The following is a 21,913-nucleotide window of genomic DNA, read 5'->3' on the forward strand; positions in this document are numbered from 1 at the left end:
TGTCTATATATATATTATACATATAAAATATATATAAAATATATATTATATATAAAATACAAATATATAATATATAAAATGTAATATATAATATTTATATAATATATTTAATTATATATAATTATTTATAATATATAAAATAATATATATTATATTTTATATATATAATATATATATTTTTAGTTCTGTTTAAACTTCTGCTTGGCAGTCTATTTCTGTCAGTCTCTGATCGTAAAGCTACCATCCTGCTTCTTATTCTGCTCTTTCTTCTCTCATTCAATTTAAAATCCTCTGAGCAGGACTTTGCCTGCCTGCATTTCATACTGTGATTTTACTTGAGACGTTGAATAATGACATGGAACTGCTTTCTGAACTCTGTTCACGTTCTCTCTCTTACCAGAGTGCCACCTGTTACAAGGCTAGTTTTGTTTCCTTCTGATGATTTTGAGATAATTTCACAAGGACTGGTTTTTCTATAGAATGATAGGTCCTCTATCATGCTGTTGGACAGGAAGACATATACTTAGTTCTTATTTTTCAGGACTTTAAGCTGAAGGCCAGATGGCAAAGTTTCCGTTGAATGAAAGCATAGCTTTCTTTCAGAGAGAAGAAAAAAAAAGGAGTAACTTAGTCAAAGATATTTAATTTGGGGAGTTGTTTCGAATTTTCTTTTTTTCTTTTTTTTTTTTAAGGGTGTTTTTTTTTTTTTTAGATTTTATTTATTTATTTAACAGAGAGAGAGATCACAAGTAGGCCGAGAGGCAGGCAGAGAGAAAGAGGAGGAAGCAGGCTCCCCGCCGAGCAGAGAGCCTGATGTGGGGCTCCATCCCAGGACCCTGGGACCATGACCTGAGCCGAAGGCAGAAGCTTTAACCCACTGAGCCACCCAGGCGCCCCTCGCATTTTCTTTGAACAGAGATATATTCTTACTAATTGCAACATGTGATCTAACAGGCAGGGAGGGACCTGGAGTTGTAATGAGTGAAGGAACTGGTTTTACCTGGTCTTGGCAGCAAGGGTATGGGCACCACAGATCATAAAAGAGGAAGTCACCATGGTAGTTCTAGTTTTAGAATGTCTAAGTTAAGAACTCTCTAAGTGCATTTATTCTACTGGCATTTACTGACTAGTCACCATATACTGCTTTGGAACAAAGACCTGTACCTTTAAAGGTGCTATAGAGTCCTTTGCTTCCTCAGTAATGAATGAAAATGTCTAGTAGAGCAATCTGCTAGGAAAACAAAGAGGATGTGTTATCGTTTCTGCATTTTCAGAAGAGAGAGACCAGCATTGAGGAAGGAAGGGCTGAGCAGAGATCATGTTGCATCACCTGGAGTCGGGTGGCATGGCAGGAGGATGTTTGGAGGGGGTGGGTAGAGGGGGAGGTAGGGGATGTAGGAGACGTTACCCTAGGCTTGAGGTGGGGGGAGTGGCTGAGTTTTGCCATGTCCCTCATGGAGCAAGGACTGGTGATTGCTTGCTTAGGGGAACAGGCAGGATCTTGGAGGGAAATGTTGGTATGGAGCAGCCAGGTAAGCTTGACCCTGGTGACCGTGACCCCGAACCCTGGTACGGGTCAGACATAATGGAGAGCTCTATCTAGGGTAAACCCCAAGGACTTAGAACCATGTGCCCCTCGGCAGCTCTCGGAGGAATTGAAAGCCAGAGCCCTTTCCTGGGCTCTTCTAGGTCCCAGTAAGCCCCTTGGATCCTTGCACTGCCCTAAGGAGGCTGAAACCCCTGCAAAACATACCTGAATAATATTTTCTATTATTTTTTTCAGAGGGAAGTATGAGTTAATCTGATTTAGAAAACTAAAGTGATGTGGCATTTCTTGCACCATAGTGTGACGGAGCTAGACGCACGCCCGCTACACCTTCGGGCAGGACCATTCTGAGCACACCTGTGCTTCCAGGTCTCACTTCTCACTCTCACTTCCCATTTTTTATAACTTTCCTGAACTCCCTACTCCCACCGCAAAAGCTACTCCTCTCTCTGATAGCCCATTCTTTCAGGTCTAAATATAATGAGCTCAACAGCCTATAATTAAGTTTAGAACTAAGTATTCATAGCCAAAAGAAACGAATTAAAGTATAATCTCTCTCAGGCTTTAAACATTTAAAATCTCAAGGGTGAAGGGCTTTCAAACTTGTTTTCGACAGCAAAAGCCCATTTGCAATGGACTGAAATATGGAAAGTGGACCAGAATGGAGCTCCCTGGCTGAAGTGGAGTAGGGGTCTGAAGACACCTCTTGAACCCATGTTGTGGCCCCAAAGCCCCTTTTCTTGGCATCCTTGGGTTCATCTGAAAACCACCATTTTATTTTATTTTATTTTATTTTTATTTCTATTTTATTTTTAAAAGATTTTATTTATTAGAGAGAGAGAAAGCACATGTGTCCGAGAGAGAGAGAGAGAGAAAGCATGCATGAGCAGAGGGGAGGGGCAGAGGGAGAAGCAAACTCCCCACTGAGCAGGGAGCCTGATACGGGACTTGATCCCAGACCCCAGGTATCATGACCTGAGCCGAAGGCTGACAGTTAACTGACCAAGCCTTCAGGAGCCCTAAAAACCACCATTTTAACTTAAGAAATGAGTAATGTGGGTGTAGATTTTGGGGGGAATGTTGGATACATCTCCACAAGCTTTGGAGAAGATTATTTTAGGTAGAAGGGTCCTTTCAGTTCATTGTCCTACCATACAAGCAGATGCCACCAGAAGGCAGACTTGTCTGCAGGTTATTTCATCAGCACTTTATTTCCCTACCGGTTAAAAGAATAAAACTGTGAGATGTTTATTGCCTTTGAACATCTCCCTCGAAAGGAATGATCATTTAGTTCTGCAAGGCCCCTTATGTTCTGTCTTCATTTATTTAACAAATATATTTTTTAAAGATTTTATTTATTTATTTATTTGACAGAGCGAGAGTACAAGCAAGGGGAGTGGCAGGCATAGGGAGAAGCAGGCTCCCAGATGAGCAGGGAGCCCCACAAGAGACACGGGACTTGATTCCCGGACTCTGGGATCATGACCTGAGCCAAAATCAGACACTTAACTAACTTAGTCACCCAGGTCTCCCTATTTAATAAATATTTAATTCTATTAAATATCTAATTTTAGACTCAGGACGCAGCAGTGAGGAAATCTGTCTGATATAGTGCTTTCTCTCAAGGAGCTTATACTCTAGAAGGGAGAGCTAGAGAGAGGCAATAAACAAATGTCCTCTGCTAATATAAAGCATCGTGAATCATCAAGAAAGTCTTTTTTTTTTCTTTTTTTAAGATGTTTTATTTATTTATTTGACAGAGAGAGATTACAAGTAGGCAGAGAGGCAGGCAGAGAGAGAGAGGGGGAGGCAGGCTCCCCGTCGAGCAGAGAGCCTGATGCAAGGCTCAATCCCAGTACCCTGAGATCAGGGCCTGAGCTGAAGGCAGAGGCTTAACTCACTGAGCCACCCAGGCACCCCAAGAAAGTCTTTTTTTAAGCAGTTTGTAGTTCCGATGGTCTTGAGCATTGGCAGTATTAGAAGAGTTTAACACGGTGCACCCTGTTTGATGAATCCCTAGTAGATGTTGAAGAGGATAAAGAAGAGAATGAGAGGATTTCTTGCCTCAGAAGATAAATATATTTTCTGAAGAAGCCACATTTTAGTGATTGGATTAGAGGAGCAGACAGCTACAAGACTGGCTTCAATTTTAGATTATAACTATGTTCCTGATGTTGATGATTCCCCACCCTGGCCTCCTGTGTCTTCAAGACTGATCATTATTTATTTGATCCAAGCCAACCTGTAGACAGAACTTAGTACCACCCTGCTCCCCCCAAAGAATGTACTCCTACAAAACCATTTATAAAAAAGCTTGTTAAGAAACCCTACCTTCCTTCTTGTATCACCTATTTCTTTGTTCTCTTCTGCAGCAAAAAGTTGTCCTTCCTTTCTGCACCACTTCCTCTCCTTTTATTCTCTCTTCAACCTACTACAGTCAGACTTCCATCCTCCTCATTGAAACTCTTACCAGAGTCCCAATGACTTAACAATGCCAAAATCTCATCCAGACACACTGGCATTAAATTGATATGCTGACAACTCACATATATTTACAATCCTATCCTGTTTCTCAGACTTGAACTTACATATCCAGTTGTCTACTCAACATCCTACTTGGAGGTCTACTGTGTATGTCAGAGGCAACATGTCCAAAATGCCAGTCCTGATTTTTTTCCTCCAGTTGGCTTCTCCACTTCAGGAGATGGCAATTCCAATCATCTGGTGGGCTGGAAACTTAAAGTCCTCATTGGCTCTTGTCTTCCCCTCACAACTCTCATCGAATGGGCCAGGAAACCCTCCAGGCTCTACGTTGAAAATACAGCCAGCATCCAGTCATGTCTTGGCACCTTGGCAGCTGCTCTCTCCAAGCTGCCATCACTCTCTGTGGATAACTTCAGTGGATTCCTAACACTAGTTCCCACTGCTTTCTTTGCTCCTCCAGAGTATTTTCAACACAAGAGGGAAAGACACTTAAAAACCTAAGTCAGATTGTGCCACTTTTTACTGAACCTTGTAATGACTTTATTTTTATCTAAGTTACAAAGTCCTTGCAGAGCCCCAGGTGGTTGACCCTTCCCTTCCACTCTGCTTCATCTCTTTCTGTATTCTCCCTCACTTGCTCTACTGAGGCCACACAGGTTTCTTGCTGTTCCCCACACCCCCGCCAGACATGCTCCTGCCTGAGATTCTTTGTGTCGGGACTTCCTTCTGCTGAAATCTTCCCCTGAGACTTGGTTAACTCCCTCACCTCTTTCAATTTATTGCTTTAATGTCAACTTCCAATGAGGGTTGCCCCTGGCACCCTAATTAATAGTGGGACCTGTCCTACCCCACCTCCTCATAATTTGTTGACTCTTCAAAATAAAGTTTATTGCCTCATTATTTATTATAAAAATAACTTATTTTATTATGTTTATTGGTATTTGTCTCCCTAGAATATAATCCCCACAGAGAAAGGGATCTACTCTGTACTCAATGATGTGTTCCAAGCTCCTGCAAAGGGACCAACTTGGCTTAATAAGTGAGAAATAATTGAGCTAAAGAATTAGAGAGCAACATAAGCTTTGTTAATTCCACATGGCAGATGGAGGAAGAAATACACTTCCCATTCCACAGAAAACAACGTGAAATAGCCCTTTAGAGATTTCTGTTTTATAAAGGGTCTTCTCGGTACTGTGCTCTCAGGGAGACTCAACCAACCTTTTTTTTTTTTTTTTTTTTTTTAATCCATCTCTCCCCCAAGACAATACCCAGCAGCAGCACTGGCCCCTCATTCTCCCCATGGGGTTCCTTTACCCCTTCATACACAGAGTTCTCTGATACCCATGCATACCTACCCCAAACATTTTAATGTTTAACTAAATGAAGGTTGTTCTAGTGAGTGTGGCTTAGAAGGCAGGGGAAGCCAAGTTTGCTTATTTGAGTGTATCTTTGGATTTTCTTTCTCCTTTCTCATCTCTTATTTTTCACCCCAATCCTTTTATCAACCCAAAGATACAGTGCTCTCCCCAAGAGGAATTCTTGTATCAGCTGCTATAAAATATTATACGTATGCTATATGAGATCTAGTCAAATAGCCTTGTAAAAGGAAAGAGCAATAGTGGTTGACAGTAACTGAATTTCTGTAGAAATTCTGTAGAAATATGCTTAAAAAAGCAGCCTGTAGAATGAAGAGCTAAAAGACTCTTAGTATAGACTCAGGTGATAACAGTCTATGCCAGGTCAGCTTTCTCTTCAGAGGTAGCGTTGAACTTGAGCTCCAGACTTTATACAAAGGCTCAAAGACTGGTGAATGAGGACATTATACAAGCTGTGATTGGTAGGTAATTTCTGAAAGGGACTCCAAAAACTAACAATCAGAGTATTGAGAGCATTTGCCAATATAAATGCTGCCCATAATACACAGGCAGAAAGAAATGAGAGGGCTGGAAGCAGTTGTAGAAACTCTAAAGGTCACTTCAGGATATGGATGTTATTTCAGCAGTCTGTTATCAGAAACCAAGATACTAAAAAGACCTGGTCATCCTCATAGGTATATACTCCTTAGAATCCAGAGACTTCTGAAATCCAAGTGATTCAAAATTATTCCCATCATCTGGAAATGTAAACTAGTGTCTTGGGCAATAGACCTTTGTATGCTGCTATCATGGCATTAATATTGATCAGTTGCCACATATGCAAATGGACGTCAGCTTTGGTGGTAAAGTATCTTTACTTGGTAAAAGTAACTTTATCAGATGACAATCCGTAGAATATATGCTACACAAAGGCAGGGGAATATTTCTGTGTTCTTCACTGATGTATCTCTAGGTGCTGGGATAATGCGTAGCACATCATAGACACCCAGTAACTATTAGTTCAGCTAGCAATGAATCTTCCACTGATCAATCCGCCATCAGTTTAAAGTCCAACATATATACCTCTTAGAATTATAGAGGATGTTAGTGGAAATGGTATCAAGATTGTATAATATGACTTCTCCTCAAGGAACCTCCCTTTGTCACCTTAAGGACTAAGTCAAAAGGCTGCTTGAATGAAAATGATTGTTGTAAGAATGTGAAATTTATGATTGAAAAATCTGTACAGAAACTTACGAGCTCTCAGGATGTTCTCCCAAAAACCCAGAGGTGAGATAGAATGTCATCTCATCTGGTCCAAATCACCTGAAAAATAAAGACAAACTTGAACTTTTGCTTGAAGCTGATGCCTTTGAACTGACCAAAAATCAGGTGACTACACAACCGGCCTAGACAAGAAACAGGCATGGGTGTGGTGTGAAGGGCTTGGACTAAAGCTCAGACTCCATGAATCTATGTCTATATAGCTACATATATGACTTTGCGCAATTGTTGTCTTAACCACACGACACTCCAGTTTCTGTATTTGTAAATCATCATTCCCCCTAAGGAAGTTGTGGTAGAATGCCTGCCTGTCTACTTTATGGGGGGCTCTTTGGAAACTCCAAATAAGATGTGGTTGAAGTACTTGGCTAGTTGAACAGTTTCACACAGAGAAAGTGGAAATTCCGAGTACAAGTTAAGGAGACATCAAAGTATACAAAAGTTATTCTAAGTTTACAAAAATACTATTAATTCACAAAACAATGAACTTCTAAAGGGAGACTAAGAATAAAATCTACAATATCCTAAAACCAAGGGCAGCCATGTCTCCCACTGAGGAACCACACAAAAGAAGTCAGTTTCTGCGCAATCCGCCAAGACAGTGGGATCTCAATAATCAGAACAATGCAAGCAATCTGTTTTAAATTTGATCCAGATTTGATATAATCATATGCAAGAAATGGCTTTACTGGAGTAGAATATATGGGGTCTTAAAGATGAAACCTAGATGTTAGGAGCTAGGTAATGTTGAACTTTGAGCTACATTTCTCAAGGAATCATCAGAGCCATAAGGTGGGGAATGCAATAATTCTTCTGAAGAATTGCAGCTGCTGAAATGCAGACAGATGGAATTTCTGCACGCTCTAATATAACACAGAAACAATCTCAACAACAGGATAAACACTTACGCCTTGCAAATTTTCCCTCAACCCTAGAGAGAGGATATTGTATAGATTGGCCAATAAAATCTTAGTGTTTGGATTTTCATTTTATATCTGGTTTCCTGTGTCCCTTTTAGAAGTCTGTTTTTGTAGGTATAGGAATGCGGTCCTGTGCTGATTCTTCTAAGACTATTTGAAATATAAATGTGTTTTATATTTTGGCAGTTGGAGTTCATAGATGTCCTTTGTATCAATACTGAAATGGTAGCATGTGATGGAAAACAGACATTTGTTGTTGATTTTACAATGATTACACATGAAGTACCATCATAAGAATCTTAACTAAATCAACTACTACTTAGTGTTCAGCAAATCAAAATTCTGATTTCCTTGATAGCATTGGAAAATAATTCGTTAATTGCATTTTTCTTTGTTTTTTGGCAATATATGGTGCTTCACTGGGATTAAGTTGACTTTTCCCCATCTATTTTTTTTAAATTTTTTAAAAATTTTTTATTTTTTATTTATTTGACAAACAGAGATCACAAGTAGGCAGAGAGGCAGGCAGAGAGAGAGGAAGGGAAGCAGGCTCCCTGCCGAGCAGAGAGCCTGATGCGGGGCTCCATCCCAGGACCCTGGGATCATGACCTGAGCTGAAGGCAGAGGCTTCAACCCACTGAGCCATCCAGGCGCCCCACTTTTCCCCATCTATTAACGAAGAGTCTCCTGAGTGCCCGCCACTCTCCTAGGGCCCAGGAACAAGGGAAATGTGACAGACCTGGCTTCACTGCCTGGAACATTCAGTCTGTACTTTTCCGTGTTTCTAATTCCGAGTTAAAATGTTCTCTGTTTCCTGATTCTCTTTAATTAGTCAACAGGGTTCCTTTCATCAAAGAATACATCGTTCAGTGAGTGGTGACAGTGAGCAGGACTGATCACACAAGTCAGTTGTGTGGAGGAATGGAGACAAGAAAGAAGTCTTCAAGGGTTGTATTTATTTACTGTTACTCTGAATTGAGAACTCATGAAAAAATTAACTTCTTTTCCAGATTAAAAAAACAAAACATCATGAAAGCCAGTGGCATGCCCCAGCCCTAAGCTCTTCCTCATGCCCCCACCCTGCACTTTTCCACTGCCTTGCTGAAGCCAGCAGGTACACACAGTCCACATAGGGGATGCTCCTTAATCATACTGTGGTGAGGGGGGCATTCCTGGGTACCACAGGACTGTAATTATTGGAGAGACAGTTCTTGGCATGCTAGATACATGCACCCCCATGTTTATTGCAACATTATTTACAATAGCCAAGAAAGGGAAGCAATGAAGTGTCCTACACAGATGAATGGTTACAAATGAGGTGGTATATCTACACAATAGAATATTTTTCAGTCATGAAAAAGAATGAAGTCTTACTATTTACAACAAAGTGGACGGACCTAGAAAGTATAATGCTAAGTGAAACAAGTCAGACAGAGAAAGACAAATACCATATGATTTCACTCATATGTGGAAACTAAGAAACAAAACAAACAAAGAAAAAAAGAGACAAACAAAAAATCACTCTTAAATGTGAAGAATAAATTGGTGGTTGCCAAAAAGGAGGTGGGAGGGGGATGGGTGAAATAGAAGAAGAAGATTAACAGTACACTTATGATGAGCACTGAGTAATGTATAGAATTGTTGGATCACTATATTGTAACTGAAACTAATATAATTAATTAACTATATGTTAATTATACTGAAATTAAAAATGATTAATTAATTGAAAATGGATTGAAATCAGAGAGGGAGATGAACCTTGAGAGACTATGGACCCTGAGAAACAATCTGGGGGTTTCAGAGGGGAGGGGTGGGGGGAGGGCATAACAGGGTGATGGGTACTGAGGAGGACATGTGCTGTGATGAGCACTGGGTGTTATACTTAACTAATGAATCATTGAACACAGCATCAAAAACTAATTATGTGCTATACAGTGGCTAACTGAATATAATAAAAAATAAGTAAATTTTTAAAAAATGGATAGAAAATCTGAATAGACATTTTCCCAAAGACTACAGATGGCCAACACATACATGAAAAATGCTCAACATCATTAATCATTAGGGAGATGCAAATCAGAAGCACAATGAGATATCATCTCACATCTGTTAGAACAGCTGTTATTAAGGGGCATCTGGGTGGTACAGTCAGTTAAGCACCTGACTCTTGATTTCAGCGAAGGTCATGATCTCAGGGTTGTGAGATCAAGCCCTGCATCAGGATCTGCTGGGCCTACTTGGCATTCTCTCTCTCTTTCTCCTTCTTCCCCTCCCAACTCTCCCCCACCACCCCGCCAAATAAAGGGTATTATCAAAAAGACAAGAAATAACAAATGTTGGTGAGGATGCGGAATAAAGGGTACCCTTGGGCAATGTTGGTAGTAAGGGCTTTTATTACCCCATTGATATCAATGAATAGATTATCTAGACAAAAAAAAAATCAATATAAAGAAACACTGGCCTAAAATGATACATGAGACCAGATGGACTTATTAATAGATACAGAACATTCCATCCAAAAGCAGCAAAATACATACTTTTTCTCAAATGCATATGGAGCATTCTCCAGGGTAGATTATATGTTGGGCCAAAAAACAAGTCTTAATAAATTTAAGAAGATTGAAATCATATCAAGCATCTTTTCTGACTACAACAGTGTGAAACTAGAACTCGGAAAAGAAAACTGGAGAAGTCACATATATGTAATTAAATAACTTGATATATGTTTATGTGTGTGTGTGTGTGTGTGTGTATGTATTTTTTAAGAAGGAGGTTCATAGCAATGCAGGCCTACTTCAAGCAACAAGAAAAGTCCCAAATAACAATCTAAACTTACACCTGAAAACTAGAAAAAGAAAAAAGCTTAAAGTTAGTAGAAGGAAGGAAATAACAAAGATCAAAGCAGAAATAAACAAAACAGAGACAAAAAATAACAGAGAAGATCAGTGAAACTAAGAGCTTGATCTTTGATAAATAAACAACATTGAAAAATCTTTATCCTCACTAAGAAAAAGAAAGGGCTTAAATAAATAAAATCAGAAATGGAAGTGGAGAAGTTACCACTGATACTACAGAAATATAAAGGACCTCAAGAAACTATAAACAAGTATATTCCAGCACATTGGACAACCTAAAAGAAATGGGTAAATTCCTAAACAATCATCCCAGATTGACTAATGAAATAAAAAATCTGAATAGACCAATTATAAGAAAGATGAATTAGTAATCAAAAACCTCCCAACAACAAATGGAAGTTTAGGATTAGATGGCTTCACTGGTGAATTCTACCAAACATTTAAAGATTTAATACCTATTCTTCTCAAACTTTTTAAAAATTCAAGAGGAAAGAACACTTCCAAACTCATTTGACAAGATCAGCATTACCCTGATAACCAAAACTAGACAAGGACACCACAAGAAAGGTAGGGAAGGGAGGAGGAGTGGGGGAGGGAAGGGAAAGGAAGGGAATGGAAAAGAAAAACTATAGGCCAGTATCTTTTATAAACATAGCTGCAAATATTCGTGACATTTTTCACAGAAATAGGACAATCCTAAAATTTTAATCACAAAATTTCCCGAATAGCCAAAGTAACCTTGGGAAAAAAGAACGAAACTGGAGCTATCACACACCCTGATTTCAAGCTAGATTATAAAGCTATGGAAATCAAAACAGTATGGTGTTGGCATAAAAACAGAGACATGGATCAATGGAAAAAAACAGCCCAGAAATAAACCCATGTATCTATGGTCAAGTAATTTACAACAAAGGAGGCAAGAATAAACAATGGGGGAAGGATGGCCTCTTTAACAAATGGTGTTGGGAAACCTTACAGACATATGCTAAAGAACGAAACTGGACCACTGTCTTATAGCCTACACAAAAATGCACTCAAAAATGGATTAAAGACTTGAATGTAAGACCTGAAGCCATAACATTTATAGAAGAAAACATAGATGGCAAGCTCCTGGACATCAGTCTTAGTGATGAATTTTTGGATCGAACTCCAAAAGCAAAGACAACAAGAGCAAAGATAAACAAGTGGGACTACTTCAGACTAACAAGCTTCTGCACAGTGAAGGAAACTGTCAACAAAAAAAAGGCAACCTACTGAATGGGAGAAGATATTTGCAAATGATACATCCCATAAGGGGTATGAAGAACTCATACAACAACAAAACACAATCTGATTTTAAAAAATGAGCAGAGGATCTGAATAGATATTTTTCCAACGAAGGCATACAGATGGCCAAAATCACATGAAAAGATAGTCAACATATAAATCATCAAGGAAATGCAAATCGAAAGCACAGTGAGCTACCACCACCTGGTTACAATGGCCAGTACCAAAAAGACAAGCAATAACAACTATTGGCAAAGATGTGGAGAAAAGGAAACCCTCCCGCACTTCCGGTGGGAATGTAAATTGTTGCAGCCACTATGGAAAATAATATAGAAACTCCTCAAAAAATTAAAGACAGAGCTACCATTAGATCTAGTAATTCCACTTCTGGATCTTTATCTGAAGGGAAGGAAATCACTAAACTGAAAAGATATATTCACCCCTGGGTTTACTGCAGCATTATTTACAAAAGCCAAGGTAGGTAAACAACCTAAGGGGCTATGGAAAGATGAAAGGATAAAGACAATGTGATACAAAAGAATACTACTGAGCCAAAAAAAAAAAAAAATATATATATATATATATAATGAGATCTTGCCATTTGTAACACGATACGTGGACCTGGAAGATATTATAAGTGAAATAAGTGAGACAGAGAAAGACAAATACTGTATGATCTCACTTACATGTGGAATCTGAAAAACAAAACAAAGGAACAAAGGTGAATTCAAGCCCTGTTTATCAGAGATTTTGGCCTACAGTTTTTCTTTTCCCTTTCCTTCTGTAATTTTTTCTGTGCGACATTGAATAGCGTTCTAGTCGGATAGGATTTTGGGGTTTGTTTGTTCAATTAATAGCACTTCGTTTTTAAATAATTTGCAGTTATTAAGAAAAATACTCAATTTGGTATGCCCCCACGCCCCCATGAGTTGGGCAATTGATAAGGCTCCCGTCTTCTGCTCTGAGCATGGGAACCTCTCACGCTGCAAGCCTACTGGGGAGTTTTCTTTTGCTTTTCTCGGGCGGACACACTTTGTAGCCTTTCCAGGCAAATTTCACGATTAATGTCCTAGAGGGCTCGAGATAACTCGGCGAGGGGATTGGGAAGCAAATCTTGAAGAGCAAGGAGGGTGTTCTCGCTGTTGTTTCTCCTGACTTCTAAAGGAAAAGGGCTGCTTCTGACCGGGTTTCCCTGCCTTCTCTTCCAGCGCTCTGCGGGGGCGGCGAGAGCTTTCTGTGCGCCAGCGGCCTCTGCGTGCCCGGGAAGCTGCGGTGCAACGGGCACAACGACTGCGACGACTGGAGCGACGAGGCCCACTGCAGTAGGCGCGGGGCGTGGGGGCCGGTGGGGGCGGGGCGGAGGGCGGAGCGGGGCGGAGGGGGTGGAAAGGCGACCCGGGCAGGGGCCTGGAAACCGAACACAGACCCTGACAACCGGCCGGCGGGGGCGTAGACTTCTGGTAGTTTGCCTTCCCGATGCCAGCAAACGTGGGGCAGTCGGAGTGTTTGCGCCCCTTTCAAAGGCGCGATTCCCGTAGGAACTCGAGAGCCCGAGGTCGCAGTGGGAACGTGTTTTGCATCAAGTGGCTTAAAGTTGGAGGAAGGCTTTTTGTTTATTTTGTTTGGGTGAGGCTTTTATTTTTGTTTTGAAAGCTTAATGAGTCTAAAGGTCAGTGTGTGTGTGTGTGTTTTAAAGACGCGGTCAGTAGGCGGATGTTTCACCCTCCTGATCCTTGACATTCCTGGCACAGCAGATGCAAAGCCCCTTGTTTGCTTATGCTTTCTCTAAACCTGGTGATATATCGTCCATGGTGCTAACTACTCTAAATCCGAGGATTGAGAGATTCAGCCATTAAACATCGTCAAATTCTTTACTATGGATTTGGTCAGTTGTTTTGATTGAATTGGTCGGTGGTTTGTAAAAGGCTGTCCTAAGCTCCTTGGTCTGCGGTGTAAAATACCCCTGACCGCATGATTTAAACAGGAGAGATTTATTCTCCTAAGGTTCTGGAGGCCCAGAGTCTAAGGTCAAGGTCAAGGAGGCTCAGTTTCCGGTGAGAGTTCTTTTCTGGGCTGCTAGGCAGCTTCCATCTTCCTCAGTGCTCACTTGACCTCTTTGGAGGCACGGAGGGAGGGAAGGAGGGAGAGAGGGGTGGGAGAGGGTCTCCCCCTCTTCTTATAAGGGTACTATTAGATGACAGCCTCACCGTTATGGCCGCATTTAACTTTGTCACCTCCTTACAGGTCCTTTCTCCAAATATTTGAGGGTTATTTGAGGGTTAAGACTTTAACATACACATTTTGGGAGGACATCAACATTCTGTCCTATATATATATATGTGTGTGTGTGTGTATATAACGGACAGAATGGTGTGTGTGTGTATGCATACACACACATACATAGTGTCCTATATATATGTGCGTGTGTGTATATATAAATATATATATTTCTTTCTTTCTTTTTTTTTTTTTTTTTTAGCTTTCAAGTTGTTTCGTACTTGTACAACAGATAAGGAAAAATTAGCCTCAGTAATGCATTGCAGGATTTGCCTCCAAAGCAGAGCCACATGCAATTAAATTGTAATTGCTTTTTAATGGTTATATGATCAGCAAAACCATCAATGGTAATATGATCCCATCTTACCATGGGTAAAGCTGTGTTTTACTCCCCATAGGAGCTACCAAGGCTGTATGAGAGCTCTTAATTGTCGACCTTAATTGAAAGGTTCTTATGGTCTGTTTGCCAGGTAGAACACTTGTTCCATGTGAAGGGTTAGGATACTTATTTATCATAAGTTTTGAAAGGCTTTATATTATTGTAATATTTCAGATTGGCGTTTCCCAAACTGGTGTTCCATAGTACCCGAGCCCTGAAAATTGCTTGAGAAATAAGCAAGTTTGAGAAATGCTATCAGATATACTTTTTAGAGAGTTGCAATACACATTCACACGTTGTAAGTTTTGAGAAATGCTGCACTTTTATAAAAGACTTACTCACTTTACTTAACTTGGTATTTCGTCAAAATTATTTGTTCATATATGTCCCCACCTCTATTTATTTATTATTTTTATAATTTGGAATTCTCTCTTCAGAAGAACCTGTAGCATATGATTGTACGTGAAAAAGATTTTCATAGGATGTAGCCTTACATTCGTCAGTATTGCTGTGGAGTTAGGAAGGAATAATTTATAGAGCACCCACAGTAGGTTCAATAGAATTATATCTAATTTATGGGAAATGTGGTAGAATCTTTTCCTTATCTCCCAATATGGCCCATGGGAAATTATTAAAATTCTGCACGTGCCTCCACCCCAGCGGTGGGCCCCACTGGCTCACCATTACGTTCCTTCATTGCACCCAGCGCATGGAGCGTTGCACTTTAAACAGTTAAGAGATGGCTGCCGCGTCGGTTGAATTGAATTGGAAGGAGTAAATTTTCCTAGTCAGTGACTGAACAAACGAGGTATTACTATTCTGCAAGGTATATAGCATGTCCTAAGGGTTGAAGAGTTTATTGAGGAAGATAGAGGCTTTCCTCAGGAGCATACTTTAACACCCAGGTGGTTTGGTCAGCTGAGGAAATAAAATACATCCCCTCAGAAAATTTGCCTACGCTCAGTTACACCTTGAAAGCTTCACAGGTAGTTGCTTCAGAACTTTCGAGGGCATTCGACTCAGAGTTTCAACATTCAGTGCCCGTGGCTCTTTAGTCATTTATGGAGGGTTCCACCCTCCCACTGTCACCGCCCTGTGGTGAAGGAGTTGTGGAGTTCTGAAATAGGGCATGGAGGTAAATCAGAGCGTGACTGCAGCCGCCATACTCCTGAGGGACGAAGGAAGTTTTGCTGGGCTTTCCTAATGAGGAGCAGAAGAATATGGCGGCTCCCAGGGTGCTGGCAGGGATAGGTGGAGGACGACTGCCTTCAAAGAAAGGAAGGGAAGGAATTATTTGTCAGCTATGCTAGAAGCATCCATTTACATGATTTGATTTAATTTTTAGCCAAGGAGGTATTACCCTTTTTGTGCAGATGCAGAGCTGAGGTTGAGAGTCATGAATGAATTTGCCAGGGATTCAGACTGCATGATTTGAACCTGGTCCTCTATTATTTGTTTGTTTTTATTGGAAGTGTAATCGACACATACAATGTTATATTAGTTTTAGGTGTGCAGCACAGTGATTCGACAGCTCTGTATGTTACTCAGTGCTCACAAGTATAGTCACCTTCTGTCACCATACAGTATTGTTGACTATATTCTCTGTGTTGTACTCTTCTTCCCCATAACTTATTTACTTTGTAGCTGGCAGTTGTACCTCTTACTCCCCTTCACCTATTTTACCCATCCCCTGACCGCTCCCCCTTTGGCAATCACCAGTTTTTTCTTTGTATTTCTGAATCTGTTTCGTTTGTTTGGTTGGATTTCTCGATTCCACATATAAATGAAATCATATAGTATTTGTCCTTCTTTGTCTGACTTATTTCACTTAGCATAATACCCTCCAGGTCCACCCATGTTGTCTGCAAATGTCAAGATCTCATTCTTGTCCATAAAAGTTCAGATCTGGTGAACAATTATCTTCTGATCATTTATAGGAGAGGAAAACATTTATTTTTGGATGCTCTATGACACTTTGGGAGATAATTGTCTATTATACTGTTAAGCCAAGTATCTGGGACTCCTTACTGCCTTTTCTCCCTTAACTAATTATGTTGTTTCTCAGTCTCTTCCCAAGTGTTTATAGAATGAATGCATTTCCAACCACCTGGAACAATGTTAGCAGTGTGGTGAAAAGATTTTCAAAAATTAAGAAAAGTTTTCTTTGAGAAATTTCTAACTCTGTGACTTGAGGCAGGCTACCTCTCTATTCCTGGTTTTCTTTGTCATTGAAGCCGTGTGGCACATAGCATCTGCAGGAAGCCCCACTTGCAGGAATCCTAATTCAGTTGGTCTGGAGCTGGAGCCCAGCAACAGCTTTGCAAAACCACCCAGGTAATTCTAACATGCAGCCACATTGGAAGCCACTGGACTAGAGGGGGTCTGGGTGTCTTTTGTTTCTCACCTATAATCTTTCGATTCTATAACCAGCTCTAGAGTGGTGTCTGGTCCACAGCTAGTGCTTAGCAAATGGATAATGGCTGTCACAAAGAAAAAGCTTCAAGGGAAATGGTTGTCACAGAGAAGACAGGCGCCACAAAGTCCATATGTTTTATGCCACGTAAAATCACTGTCAGATACTTTTGGAAATCATTTGCTTGGATTTGGGTAAAATTGGTTGACTTATGTTTTAGTAGAATTATACAACATATTTTACTAATGATACCTTATATTAGTTATGATGTGTTAACTACTTATCCTAAGTATAGTTAATTATACGAATAACCACAAAGTGTAGGGATTACTCCTGTAAACTCTTGAGTCAGGCTGCCGGTATTCCTCTCTCTTCTTTACCATTTCCTGCTTCTGTGAACCTGGGCAAGTCACTCCATCTCTCTGGGCCTCTGTGTCCTCCTCAGTGAAATGGAGACAGTAACAGTAACTGTCTCTAGAACTCCTGTGCAGAATAACGAACCCTTGCCTATCCTGGATATAGACCACTGTGTGACATGCGCTAACACTGAAAGAGTGTGAGGACTGATGGTTGCCGTTGTGATTATTGAGATCTTATTCTCCATATCGTCCCTCCCTTCCACCCCCCACCCCACCGACCTCACCTCCATCTACCTGCCCAGTGCCTCTCACCTCCAGGCTATAAAGGATGCCCACTGAAAGTCATGGAGACAGCTGATAAAGGTCAGGGGATACGCTGCAGAGGAAACAGAAACACTAAAATAGCCACAACAGCTTTATTTATTTATTTAATGGATTTTTATGTCTATTTTAGGGGGGGAAGGAGCAGAAGGAGAGGGAGAGAGGGAGAAGCAGACTCCCCGCTAAATGTGGAGCCAGACACAGGGCTCGATGTCATGTCTTGAGATCATGACCTGAGCTGAAACCAACAGTCGGATGCATAACAAACTGAGCCATCCAGGCGCCCCAAATGTGCAACAGTTTTAAAACCAGTACCGCATGAAGCTATTTTAGAAGGGAGGCAACCCAAACAGCACAAAATAAAAACTGGCATTCTAGGTGATGTTTCTGAATCACTAAAAATGACTGCATTTACTATATTCTTTTTACTAAGGAAGGAATGAAAGTAAATACCAGAAATATTTCCATCCAAATAATAAAAAGGGAAATATTACATTTTGCACTGAAGGAAGAAGCTTCAGATGTCTGGAAGTTCCACATCTGTTTGGTAGCAATCTGTTACAGGAACCAATAAAACTATTGAATCTTCTTGAATTCTTGCTATGTGTGAAGCATGTTCTAGATACCCAGGGAATTTAAAGACTGTTAAGACATGGTTCCTTTCTTCATGAATCTTTGAGTCTAATCTCACATATAAACATGGAGATGATTGAATGTGATACTTTAGAGCAAATATAATAGAGGTGATGTTAAAAAAGCAAAGTGGTGTAAACAAAAAGAGAGGGGTGGTAGGTCCTTTGAGTATAGGTGAGGGCAGGATTACGAGGAGTTATATTGGTGTGGAGAAAGCCAATAGAAAGATGTGGTTGAAACTAGGCCTTGGACACCAGTGACGTCCAAGAAAATCTAATTTAATGACTCAAAAGTGATGGCAGTTTTGCCACCCAGGGAACATCTTGCAATGTATGGAGAGGTACTTGGTTGCCATAAGTGTGAAGTTTAGAGGAGGAGCTACTGGTATTTAGAGGGTAGAGGCGAGAGACTGTTCAGCATCCTACAGTGCACACTACAGTCCTCACGACCAAGAATTACCCACTGCCAATGGTCACCAGTACTGCTGTTGAGAAGTCTTCCTTCAGGGCTAAAAGTCAATAGTTAAAAGCACCCAGGGAGTCCAGAAGCCTGGGTAGCTGTCATAAGCTGGACAACTGTGGGCAAACCATGTAATCTCTTTGGTCATCTCAAAATGGGGGCGCCTCTGTGTGGAAATTGAGTATCCATTCTTGAGTCTTGACTTGAGGCAACACAGTTAGGTTCATAGACTCACAGAGACTGACCTACATGAATAAGGCTCTTGATAAAAAGGTTTTCTGTTCTTTACCTGTCTCCTTATTTAATGATAATCTTGAGGGGGAAAAAAGTTCATAGTGTAAGTTGCCAAACTGAAGTGAATATCAACATGAAAGAACTTCAGAAGTAACATTTTTCATCAGGTACTCATTAAGAAGAAAAATCTGTATCTAGAAAAACATCTACCTTAGGTTATGTAAAATTATGCTTGTATTGAGCAAGAAAATCATAGCAAAAAGCTTTTGAAAATTTTGATTTGTTGACCCTAAATTGCGCTGACAACATCTCTTTTCTGTTCAAATAAACATTTATTCCAATAAAAGGAGGCACTGTGATCTTTGGTATTTGCTGTTCATTTCTGCTACACAGTGCCTTGGTTAAAGTTTTGTGTGTTTACTAATCACACAGACCTTAGGAAGGTAACAAGTTGTTTTCCCATTGCAGCTAGTTTTGTATCTAAACTCTGAAAATGGCTTCTAACCAAGGAAGTCATAATAAATGAAAGTTGAATCTACACTTGTGTGAATAATAAGGAATTTTTTAAAAAGCTTGCGTCATCTCCATTTATTAAGTAAATATTTATTTTTATGAAATAATTTAATGACAGTATTTAAAAAATATCTACAACAAAGTATTTTAATATGAATTAGCAAGGTCTTCGGAATGGGCCTAACAGAGGGGGTGCATGAATCTTTGGAAATTTTTGGTGTGTTCCTAGGTTAATCAGATTCTTTTTATTAAGATTTTATTTATTTATTTGACACAGAGAGAGATCACAAGTAGGCAGAGACACAGGCAGAGAGAGAGGGGGAAGCAGACTCCCCACTGAGCAGAGAGCCTGATGTGGGGCTCCATCCCAGGACCCTGAGATCATGACCTGAGCAGAAGGCATTGGCTTAACCCACTGAGCCACCCAGGTACCCCAGTTAATCAGATTCTAAAAGGAGTATTTGATTCCCCAGTTGTACCATAAAAAGAAAGAAGGAAGGAAAGAAAGAAAGAAAGAAAGAAAGAAGAAAAGAAGATATAAGTGCACTGCCTTAGGAAAAAAAAACAAACAAACCTCATGTGGTTTAAAATATGTCACTCCTCCACCTCACCCCCTCCTCTGGGGAATGCAAATACTTTTGCATAGACAGTCAAGTTGAGGCCCCTGATTATTGCTGATTCTCGCATACTGACTCAAAATTTCCCACAGAGTAGTTTAGATGAAAAAACAAAAAAATCAAAAAGACCTTTAAATCTTCCCAAGGAAATGTATATATTCTGATACACAAATCCCTCTACTCTGCTTGGTGGGCAGGAGAACCGAGGTTGTAACCTTTCTTGACTCCAAGAGCCTGAGTGTGGTAGTTGGCGGCCGCAGAGGTGGTGCGCAGGGTGGAGAGTTAGCGCCCTCTGCTGATGGAGGAGGTAGAACTGTCCAGTGAAAAGTGAGACCTCTTTTTAGTTCTTTTTCCCTTATGATAGTCATCCTTCTTATTAAAATGATTCAGCCTGGGGGAAATAAAAATTATAAGTACTTACAAAGTTTTGCATGTGTACAAGTGTGAGCATATGTGTAGGCACACGCATGTGTGTTGTTCCATACACACCCTTTTAATGTAGGCACTAAACAGATGGTCCCTAAGGCTCGTTAGACTTTTAAAATGATGTGATTCTAAAAGTACTTAAGAGGTTTCTTATAAGGACGCTTCAGGAAATAGAAATTTATGATTCATATGAGTAATAAATATTTTGATGCATGTGGCTAACAGTTTAACTGATCAATGCCCAAGAATTTTAATAAGGAATTACTATAGGGTTTGGAACATTTATAGTGAAGAGGTACCAATCACCAGTCATATGAGATGCAGACTTATGCTTGAGGAGAGACAATCAGCTAGAATTTAGGAGACCGGACTCTTGATCATTAAACTTAATTTACTTTAAATAAGAGAAAATACATTTAAGAAATCTTATTTCTATTAAATGCAGCCTTCTTTACACATACTAGTTTAAACATTTTAAAAGTTTTATTGAGGTACAATTTCCATACCATATGTTTTCCCATTGATTTTTAGTAAACTTATAGGATTGTATGACCATTATCACAGTCTACTTCTAGAACTTCTTCATCTCCCCACAAATTTCCCCCCACCTATTTGTGGTCGGTCCCCACTGCCAACCCTCCAGTCACAGATAACCAATGCTTTGATTTCTGTCTCTGTAAGTTTTCTTTTTCCAGAAATTTCATAAATGGATCATACAATATGTAGTCTTTGTATCTGGTTTTTTTTTATTTGGCGTAATGGTTTTGAGGTTCATCTATGTTGACACATATACCCATAGTGTGATGCTTTTAATTGGTGGATAGTATTTAATCATGTCTAGTATTTTATATCTTTTTATTCATTCATCAGCTGGTGAACGCTTGGATTGTTTCTAGTCTTTGGTTATCATAAATAATGCTACTAGGAACGTTTACACACAAGTCTTTGTGTGTACGTATGTTTCATTCCTCTTGGGTAGATTTCTAAGGATGGGAATTCATAAATTGTATGATAAGGTTATAGTTAACTTTATGAAAAGCCGCTGTACTGCTTTCTAATGTGGCCTTATTATTTTACATCTCCACCAACTATATATAACAGCTTCAGTTTCTCAAAATCCTTGCCAATACTTGGTATTTTCTGTTTTTTTTTTTTTTCAAAAATTATTACTATAGTCATCTTAGGTGATGTGTAATAGTACCTAATTTTGGTTTTAATTTGCATTTCTTAATGACTAATTATATTGAGCACCTTTTTATGTGCTTATTAGCTATTTGACGTCTTCTGGGAAGATTTTCTATTCAACTCTTAAGTGTGTCTGTAATTGAGTTGTCTTATTATAGAGTGTGGGGGTCCTGTATCTGTTCTGGATGTAAGTCCTTTACCAGATACGTGACTTGCAATACTTATTTCAGTATGAGGCTTGTCTTTTCATTTTCTTAGTAGTATCTTTTAAGGCACTAATATATTTCTTTTTTTTTTTTCCTTAAGATTTTATTTGTCAGAGAGAGAGAGAGCACAAGCAGGGGGAAGGGCAGGCAGAGGGAGAAGCAGGCTCCCTGCTGAGCAAGG

General features: G+C 39.8%; 1 protein-coding gene across 1 annotated transcript in view; it reads left to right on the forward strand.

The window, feature by feature from the left end:
• The window catches only part of CORIN (corin, serine peptidase), a 243,648-nt gene that overhangs the window by 138,273 nt on the left and 83,462 nt on the right, over positions 1–21,913 (forward strand). Inside the window, exon 6 of the mRNA XM_032852353.1 lies at positions 12,919–13,032. Within this exon, the coding sequence (XP_032708244.1) occupies positions 12,919–13,032 (114 nt within the window). The remainder of the gene's footprint in view (positions 1–12,918; positions 13,033–21,913) is intronic.

Source organism: Lontra canadensis, unplaced genomic scaffold, assembly GCF_010015895.1.
Source record: "Lontra canadensis isolate GAN:19392208 unplaced genomic scaffold, GSC_riverotter_1.0 scaffold1, whole genome shotgun sequence".
NCBI classification, from domain to species: Eukaryota; Metazoa; Chordata; class Mammalia; order Carnivora; family Mustelidae; genus Lontra; species Lontra canadensis.